Source organism: Triplophysa dalaica, chromosome 9, assembly GCF_015846415.1.
Source record: "Triplophysa dalaica isolate WHDGS20190420 chromosome 9, ASM1584641v1, whole genome shotgun sequence".
NCBI classification, from domain to species: Eukaryota; Metazoa; Chordata; class Actinopteri; order Cypriniformes; family Nemacheilidae; genus Triplophysa; species Triplophysa dalaica.
The window spans coordinates 23,850,605-23,860,604 of NC_079550.1; the positions used below are offsets into that span (position 1 = coordinate 23,850,605).

Consider the following 10,000-nt stretch of genomic DNA (forward strand, 5'->3'; position numbering starts at 1 on the left):
AATATAACTGTTAATTTAATTTATGTTCATTTTCGATTGTATTATTATTAAATTGTATAATAATTGTATTAAATAAACGGTCTGTTGAATTTTGTTGTATGTTCATTTTGTTAAATAATAAATTGGTGGCTTTTAAAGAACCGTTTGGAACACTGAACACACATCTAGCGGTTGAGTTTGGTATCGCAGTCTGAATTCAAAATATTGAAGGGACGAGTTTACCCAAGTAACACTACATCTCGGTTTCTTTTGATTGTTATCAGAAATAATCTACAGGAGCTCTGTTGTTTGTGTACTGGAGGTTAAGGTGAGGGTCACAGAAGTGCGCATGCGCACTATCGTTTGTTTATGTTGTGACGATGAAACCGTCTGTTGTAAATTACAATGCTGCGAGAAATCGGTCAGGAGCTTTATTCGTATATCTCTTAACATGTCCGCAGTGCCTTTATATGCATCAATAGTTTTTAATTTTTCCGTTTTAACATCAACTGCATGATTGGAGATCGGACTTTTATGCGTTACTTCCGCTTGAGACGTGTGCACATAAACAAAAGTGAGAAAAGCGGTAAAGTTGTTTACAAGCATCGCGAAATCGGCACAATGGACAAAATAAGAGCTCTGATCAGCGGGTTTTACTCATGCTGTTTATCACATTTCTCAGATATAAGAAAACTATTTAACACTTTTACATGACCTCACTTGTTATCTGCTCATAATGCAGAACCGGACTAAGATTGTGCTTGTAAACGCACTCATTTTTGATGTTTTTCCTGTTTCTCTTTCGTCTGTCTGGAATAAACCAGATGAAATGTTGGTCTTCTGAACAAATCTATAAGACTGCAGACATTAAACATGAGATGTGAAGTGTTTGTGAGGATCTCTGTCGGGGTTCAGTCGAGTCAAAAGTACCTCTTATAGTTATATTTTTAGTTATAAGGGTCCACACGCTTTCATCATCCCGCCATCATCATCATCATCTTCTTCGTTAGAACACACACTTCACAGAGCTTTGATTCTGATGATGAGAGAAGCAATTTAACTTCAGACGAGTTTAAAAGCATCTCAAATGAGACAAATAATGAGAAAGAGAGATAAAAACAGAGAGAACAGAAGCTTTAGATGGAAAGAAGAGTCCTGACACACAGACATGTTACAGATTTACAAGTATGTGATAGATTCATCCAGACGGTTGTTAACATAAAAGAAACGCTGACGTGGGTTTGAATCACATGTCACGACTAATCAATCAAAACCAAGTGTTGTATAGAGACACATAACACAGGTGTGTCCTTATCACAGTGATTCTCAAGCTGGGGTCCACAATTTGGATCCGGTGGGGGTGCAGATTTTGTTGCTTTTTAGGAATTTTAGAAATTGATCATAAATTTTAAGGCAATCAAACATCAGAAAAATAAGACCACCGACCAAAAGAGTTAATGTTCTAGCATTGTACGACTCAACATGTTTTTGGTTGGATTAAAATTCCGAGCTGTGTTGGTTGTAAATAGTTGTACTGTACTATAATTACTTTTCCCTTGAAAAAGTAAAGTTAGTGATTACTCTTATTTCTTCTGTAATTTAATTACATTTACTTCTGATGTTATTAAACTTAATACTGTGTAATATATTGAATAGTGGAAATGACATCAAAATTATAAGTCTAACTTTAAAAGGAATGCTTTAATGGCTTTGTATACTTTAGTTAGATAATAAGAATAATTTATGTAGTTATTTATGAATAATTTGAATGAATGAATAGTGCTGTTTCATATCTATCCTTCAATCACTGAACTGATCAAGGTTGACTATAGAAAGTCATTAGTAATGAAATACTGTTTCAGATTCACATGTGATTGTGAAAATCAGGTGTTTTTTCCTGTAATGACAGTGAAGATATTCACAATAACATGACGTCTCGCAGTTTTTTGAACAGATGTTTAAATACAGCATGTGTGTTGGAGACGCCCGGCGTGATGAAAGATGAAGAGAAAAACTGTCGCTCTCCATTTGCTGTGTTTGACCCGCTGATGTTTGTGCATTTGTCAGAGCCAGCGGGATATCACAGAAACATGACAGAATATAAAACTCAACGGAAACATCAGGACAAGAATTCAAATGAGGGCCATTTAGAAAACCCAACAGAAGGTCTGACACGTTTCTGAAAGTTGAGATGCAGAAGAAAAAGCTATTATCATTAACCAGATTCAGACGCTCTTTCTGTCATCACAGAGAGAGAGCTAGAGGTAGGGATGGAGAGAGAGAGATGGAGATGGAGATGGAGAGAGGTAGAGAGATTGTGTGAGAGAGAGAGAGAGAGAGAGAGAGAGAGAGAGAAGAGAGTGAAGAGAGAGAAGAGAGAGAAGAGAGAGAGAGAGAGAGAGAGAGAGTGAAGAGAGAGAGAGAGTATTTCCTTTGTCATGTTGTGTTCAGAGAGGATGTTAAAGACACATGACATGATCTACTTAATGTGTCATGTTAAAGAAATGAAATCTCAGTCATCGTGACGCTCATGTTGTTGTGAAGCCGTATGAACGTGTTTTTCTCTGATGAAGAATGATAAGATGATATCATGTCTCTTGACGCTCATTGTGTTGTGTGTTCAGCTCACTGTGGCCTGTAAACGTGTTCAACACATGCAGAGATGCTCCAAACAGCCCCTCGCTCAATCCCACAATGCACCAGTGGAGGTCAAATCCAGCACTTCACCGGAGGACTACAGAGAACTCGACCGCAAGATCCTACAGCTGTGTGGTGAGTCACTTTAATCCACTTCAAGCTTTTAAAGCGCTTCGTTCATGGTGTGTGCGGCAGCACAGATGCACAAGTTAATGGGTCATCAGTCATTGTGAATGTTGTGTGAAGTTGTGACAGAAAGGACTGGAAATACACATACATACAATTCTGTGTATGTTAATAAATGAAGATATGTGATATTGACACAAGGAAAGGGCACAGGTCTACAGAGAGATCCGATTCTTATCGCATGTGGCTTGTAAACTGCTGCCATATAGAAGGAGTTTATCAGACTTTTATTGTGTCTCTCAATTAATGTTTTACAGTTAGTTAATAGATTATAAACTTTGTTTACTGACCGCTCAAAATCCCCCAAAGAGCCCCGGCACAAAACACATCACAGTTTAACCCCTGAACATAGATATGAATACATAGATGACACAGACATGATGTGATGTGATTGACAGGTGAGCTGTGTGATCTAGATGCTGCATCTCTACAACTTAAAGTCATCAAATATGTGAGTATAGTAATCACTGTCTTCTGTACTAACACCTCTGAGTAATGTGTGTGAGCTGGATGTGTGTGAGTGTGTGCGCACTTGATATGTGTGTACGTGCTGGATGTGTTTGTGTGTGGGTGTGTGTCTGTCTGTGCGTGCTTGAGTGTATGTCTGTCTGTGTGTGCGCTGGATGTGTGTGTGTGCGCGCTCGATATGTGTGTGTGTTTATCTGTGTCTGCGTGTTGGATGTGTGTGGATATGTGTGTGTGTGTGTGTGTGTGTGTGTGTGTCTGTGTCTGTGTGTGTTTGCTGGATATGTCTGTCTGTTTGTGCGTGCTGGTTGTGTGTGGATATGTGTGCGTGTGTGTCTCTGTGTGTGTGTGTGCATGCGTGTGTGTCTGTCTGTGTGTGTTGGTTGTGTGTGTGTGTGTGCGTGCGTGCGTGTGTGTCTGTCTGTGTGTGTTGGTTGTGTGTGTGTGTGTGTGTGTGTGTGCGCGTGCGTGCGTGCGTGTCTGTCTGTGTGTGTTGGTTGTGTGTGTGTGTGTGCGTGCGTGCGTGTGTGTCTGTCTGTGTGTGTTGGTTGTGTGTGTGTGTGCGTGCGTGCGTGTGTGTCTGTCTGTGTTGGTTGTGTGTGTGTGTGTGCGTGCGTGCGTGTGTGTCTGTCTGTGTGTGTTGGTTGTGTGTGTGTGTATGTGTGTGCGTGCGTGCGTGTGTGTCTGTCTGTGTGTGTTGGTTGTGTGTGTGTGTGTGTGTGTGTTGGACGTGTCCTTGCTGGAGTCCGAGGGGCATTTACAGCAGAATTGGTTTATTTTCTTCTCGCTCGTAGAGAATGTCTGCTGTGTTTATGCATGATGAAGGTGGAATGTTTTTTATTTCTGTCTGAGTTTCAGATAAGAGTGTTTTTGAACGTCAGCACCTGGTGAAGGTCATTCACACATTCTCTACAGTCCTGCGAGATTCTTTTTAAATATCAACAATGTAAAGAAATAAGCTGAGAAACAATTGACACACACACACACATTCTCATTCTCAAAAAATATTATATAAAAAGATTAAATATAAAAATTAATTCTTACTAAGCATTTTTGTTTTACTTGACAAGAAAAGTCACCTAAGAGATTATATAAAATGTATATAATTTTTATATATTATATAAAAATAATATAAAAATGAATTAAGTTTATGGCAAAAACAAGCAAAGAATTGAGGGCTGTAATCGCATCCAGAATAAAAGTTTGTGTTTAGATAATATGTGTCAATGTTGTGCATATCAATTTTGTATTTATAAAATACAAAACCATACACATAAATGTATATATATTATATATAAATATATATATATATATTTTGGATGAATTATTGATATTTACCAATAATTGAATTGACATATTTAAGACTATTAATATTAATTTTTTATATGTTTCTTAAATATATTCATATGTATGTGTTTATAAACACAACGTTAATATGCACAGTACACAGACATATATTAAGTACACACAAACTTTTATTTTGGATGCGATTAATGTTTTACTTATAAATGACATGGAGCCATTTAGCCAATAGGTTCAACAAATAGAAATTGTGAAAAACACACACACACACACACACACACACACACAGTTATTACAGAACGGAATGTAATAATGCCTGAAAGGATGTGATTGAATTACAACACTCACTTGTGCTCTGAATTCAATGAGACATGTTATGAACGGTTGAGAAATGAATCCTGTCCGTCATCTTTCCAGATGAAATCATTCTTGAAGTTAAAGATGTTTAGAAGCAGTTAGCGTGTCCGTGTCTCTCTCGCTGTGACTCCAAATTTGTTTGTGTCACTGTCTGAAGTCTCACAAACTGATGCTCTGTCACTGCAGGAACCTGTCAATCATCCATCTATTGTCATGGCGATCCTAGCAGGGATGAGTGTGATAATGAGACAAAGAAAGAAACAAACATGAGATGTGTGTGAATGTGTGTTTCAGCTCCAGACAGAAACTCACTCTCAGTCCTGCTGTTTACTGCTGGTGTCTGAAGATAATCACCAACTCTTCTGTCAGGTGAACAACACACACACACACACAGTACTAACACACGTACACACACACATGTTTACATTGTATTTATTTCGCCTGCAGGTTGTTGGAGATAAAGTGTTGGAAGAGGAAATCAGTTTTCCTGTAAGTTTGTGTGAGTGTTTGTGTATGAAATATCATTTTGTTCATCAGACCGTGTTCCTTAAATAACCCCGTCTGTGTGTCTGACGCCAGCTGATGTTCGGACGGTTTGGGCAGGTGGTGGAGACAAAGAAATCTATTAGACTGCAAGACGTCAGCCAGGTCAACACACACACACACACACACACACACACACATACACACACAGCTGCTCTCAGTGTGTCATGCTAATTATGGAGCCTCATTCAGTCACAGCTGACAAAACCAGCTAATTATCACCACAGAGACAGACAGACAGACAGCATCACATTCATTGTTAAGTTCAGATTTGACAGATATTGTGTGTTTCTCTGATCAAAGTCGTACATTTATAGCAGCATTCACCATGTGCTTTAATGACTGATCATGAATTTATGTATGAGCAACAGATCCAACATATCTGATCTATAGTGTTTAAACTACAGTGTCTGATATTCTGTACAATATCTACTCAATAGTATCTGAACTGTTGGATCTGATTTATAGTGTCTGATCTATAGTATCTGATCTGTAGTTTCTGATCTATAGTATCTGATCTGTAGTGTCTGATCTATGATCTTTGTTCTATATAGTATGTGATCTACATTATCTGATCAGTAATATCTTAACTATAGTACCTGATCTGCATTATCTGATTCATAGTGTATGATCTATAGTATCTGATCTGTAGTGTCTGATCTATAGTGTTTGATCTATATAGTATGGGATCTACATTATCTGATCTGTAAGATCTAAACTACACTCACCTAAAGGATTATTAGGAACACCATACTAATACTGTGTTTGAGCCCCTTTCGCCTTCAGAACTGCATTAATTCTACGTGACATTGATTCAACAAGGTGCTGAAAGCATTCTTTAGAAATGTTGGCCCATATTGATAGGATAGCATCTTGCAGTTGATGAAGATTTGTGGGATGCACGAAGCTCCCGTTCCACCACATCCCAAAGATGCTCTATTGGGTTGAGATCTGGTGACTGTGGGGCCATTTTAGTACAGTGAACTCATTGTCATGTTCAAGAAACCAATTTGAAATGATTGGAGCTTTGTGACATGGTGCATTATCCTGCTGGAAGAAGCCATCAGAGGATGAGTACATGGTGGTCATAAAGGGATGGACATGGTCAGAAACAATGCTCAGGTAGGCCGTGGCATTTCAACGATGCCCAACTGGCACTAAGGGGCCTAAAGTGTGCCAAGAAAACATCCCCCACACCATTACACCACCACCATAATTACATTAATGAGAAATTGAACAGGTGTTCCTAATCATCCTATAGGTGAGTGTATAGTATCTGATCTGTAGTACCTGATTTACGTTGAATGATCTGTAGTGTCTGATCTGTAGTGTAAGATCTCCAATATCTGATGTACAGTATCTGATGTATTGAGTCTGATCTGCAGTATGTGATCTGTAGTGTCTGATCTATAGTGTTTGATCTCCAATATCTGATGTACAGTATCTGATGTATTGAGTCTGATCTACAGTATGTGATCTGTAGTGTCTGATCTGTAGTGTTAGATCTCCAATATCTGATGTACAGTATCTGATGTATTGAGTCTGATCTACAGTATGTGATCTGTAGTGTCTGATCTATAGTGTTTGATCTCCAATATCTGATGTACAGTATCTGATGTATTGAGTCTGATCTACAGTATGTGATCTGTAGTGTCTGATCTGTAGTGTTAGATCTCCAATATCTGATTTACAGTATCTGATGTATTGAGTCTGATCTACAGTATGTGATCTGTAGTGTCTGATCTATAGTGTTTGATCTCCAATATCTGATTTACAGTATCTGATGTATTGAGTCTGATCTACAGTATGTGATCTATAATATCAAATATGCGGTTTCTGATCTAAAGTAGATTATACAATTGTATTTGATCCATAGTTTGTGATCTAAAGTATCTGAATTACAGTATCTAATCTATTTTGTCTGATATACGGTACCTGATTTTGTATCTGATCTATAATAAAGCAATAAGGTCCAAGAAGTAATGGGCTACAATGCGTTTTATAACAGCTTAGGGCGTTGTGGCACAACGTGAAGCGGAGTCATTTCAATCCCTTCGCTGTTATAAAATGCACTGTAACTAGAATATCTAGAGTCTGATATGTGATCTACAGTATCTGATCGATTGAGTCTGATCTAGAACATCTAATAGTATCTGATCTACAGTATCTAAATTATTGTATCTGATCTATCCTATCTAATCTGCAGTTTCTGATCGACAGTATCTGATCTAGAATGTCTGATCAGTAGTGTCTGATCTCACCGTGTCTCTACAGGAGGAGCGAGGTTTGCTGAGCAGTCTGTTGGGCTTCGAGCCGAATTCAATGCTCTGTGTACCTGTGATGGGTCACGCCACTGGACAGGTGGTGGCGCTAGCGTGCACCTTTAACAAACTGGGAGGACAGAGGTGAGTGTGTGTTGTTTTCTTCACATCTGAGCAATCTTCAGTACACACAGAGAGATCTGATGTCTGGAATCTTCTGAAATCCAGTGACGGCTTAAATATCAGTAGCTACAGAAATACAATTCTTCACAGAGAGATTTCACCATTTGAGTCTCTCTCTCTCTCTCTCTCTCTCTCTCTCTCTTTCTCTGTCTCTCTCTCTTTCCCTCTCTCTCTCTCTCTCTCTCTCTCTCTATACAGGTACATGGAGTCAGATGAGCATGTAGTTCAACACTGTTTCTGTTACACATCGACTGTTCTCACCAGCACACTGGCCTTCCAGAAAGAACAGAAACTCAAGTTTGAGTGTCAGGTGAGAATATTGAAGATGACGACGAGCCTTTAGAAAAATCATTATGGCACTGAAAAATATCAGCATGCACACACTCAGACGTTTGATAACAGACTTTATGTTGTTAATTCTAAACACTATTTGAGATATTTCTGCGAACTCTTCTGAGATCTCATTTGTGATGTTTGTGTTTCAGGCTCTGCTGCAGGTGGCTAAAAATCTCTTCACTCATCTCGGTGAGTCAAACCAACACAATTCATTTCTTCATTCTGAAACCACATTTAAAAGTGTTGCGACTGCTGTTTGGTGTGATGTTGAAAGATATTGAACAAGAGTTTTGATGTGTCGCAGTTTCTTCTTGAGTAATGTTGCAGTTTCTCTGAACATTTATTTCACTGTGTCAGTCAGCGTTTCTCTCTCTCTCTTTCTGCAGATGACGTGTCTGTATTACTGCAGGAAATTATTGCAGAGGCCAGAAACCTGAGCAATGCTGAGATGTAAGACGCACACACACACACACACACACACACACACATACACAGAGAGATAGAGCGTTGGGTTTAAGACTTAATTATATGTTTGATAGTTTTGGGCCGCGTCCAGAGAAGCCGTGCCGCCCAGAGACTCTGTGAATCTGACAACAACAGCCGGCTCATAAATATCAATTAACTCAAATCAAATATTGTTACATTTAATAAAAGTGATTACACACACTTAACAACTGTCCACACACTCACACCACAAACAATAGAGTACAATAAACAAATCTATATCAGAAACACAATGTACACACACAAACATAAAACACCAGACAATAATAATTCATCATAACAAACCATTCACAATAATGAAGAATGAACTCTTTGTGTCTCAGTTGTTCAGTGTTTCTGTTGGATCGGGTCAGTCATGAACTCGTGGCTAAAGTGTTTGATGGAGGTGTGGTGAACGATGATGAGGTAAGAGCTGTGTGTGTGCCTGCGTGCATTGAGTCTGATGCGATTTGTGTATGTGCTTTTGCATACGTGCCTGTTTGTGAGAATGTGTTTGCGTGCAAGTGTGTGTACACTTGTGTTTGTGTGTGTTTGCGTGCATGTGTGTGTGCAGACATGAGTTTGCTAGCATGTGTGTGTGTGCAGAAGTGTTTGTGACTGTGTTTGTGAGTGTGAATTTATGTGCAAGTGTGTGTGTATGTGTGTTTTTGTGTGGGTGGTTGTGCTCATTTTTTGTGTGTGTTTGTGTGTGTGTGTCTGTGCGTGTGTGTCTCTGTGCGTGTGTGTGTTTGCGTGCGTGTGTGTGTGTGTCTGTTTGCGTGTGTGTGAGAGAGAATGTGTGTGTGTGTGTTTTCGTGTGTGTGTGTGTTTGCGTGCGTGTGTCTGTGCGTGTGTGTGTGCGTGTGCGTTTGTGTGTGTGTGTGTGTGTGTGTCTGTGCGTGTGTGTGTCTGTGCGTGTGTGTCTCTGTGCGTGTGTGTGTTTGCGTGCGTGTGTGTCTGTTTGCGTGTGTGTGAGAGAGAATGTGTGTGTGTGTGTTTTCGTGTGTGTGTGTGTGTGTTTGCGTGCGTGTGTCTGTGCGTGTGTGTGAGAGAGAATGTGTGTGTGTGTGTTTTCGTGTGTGTGTGTGTGTGTGTGTGTGTGTGTGTGTGTGTTTGCGTGCGTGTGTCTGTGCGTGTGTGTGTGCGTGTGCGTGTGCGTTTGTGTGTGTGTGTGTGTGTGTGTCTGTGCGTGTGCATGTGTTTGCGTGCGTGTGTGTGTGTCTGGGAGTGTGTGTGTTTAGGTTTATCTGCTCATTGTGTATCATGCA

At 39.5% G+C, this 10,000-nt stretch overlaps 1 protein-coding gene across 7 annotated transcripts in view; it reads left to right on the top strand.

Annotated features, from left to right (window-relative positions):
• LOC130428367 (cGMP-dependent 3',5'-cyclic phosphodiesterase) overlaps nucleotides 1-10,000 on the top strand; it is a 102,709-nt gene that overhangs the window by 81,894 nt on the left and 10,815 nt on the right. For all 7 annotated transcript variants that reach the window (XM_056756339.1, XM_056756338.1, XM_056756336.1 and 4 more), the window contains 10 exons: nucleotides 2,604-2,751; nucleotides 3,201-3,253; nucleotides 5,221-5,295; nucleotides 5,374-5,415; nucleotides 5,506-5,574; nucleotides 7,744-7,874; nucleotides 8,112-8,223; nucleotides 8,399-8,438; nucleotides 8,636-8,699; nucleotides 9,077-9,158. In XM_056756339.1, the coding sequence (XP_056612317.1) occupies nucleotides 2,604-2,751; nucleotides 3,201-3,253; nucleotides 5,221-5,295; nucleotides 5,374-5,415; nucleotides 5,506-5,574; nucleotides 7,744-7,874; nucleotides 8,112-8,223; nucleotides 8,399-8,438; nucleotides 8,636-8,699; nucleotides 9,077-9,158 (816 nt within the window). The remainder of the gene's footprint in view (nucleotides 1-2,603; nucleotides 2,752-3,200; nucleotides 3,254-5,220; nucleotides 5,296-5,373; nucleotides 5,416-5,505; nucleotides 5,575-7,743; nucleotides 7,875-8,111; nucleotides 8,224-8,398; nucleotides 8,439-8,635; nucleotides 8,700-9,076; nucleotides 9,159-10,000) is intronic.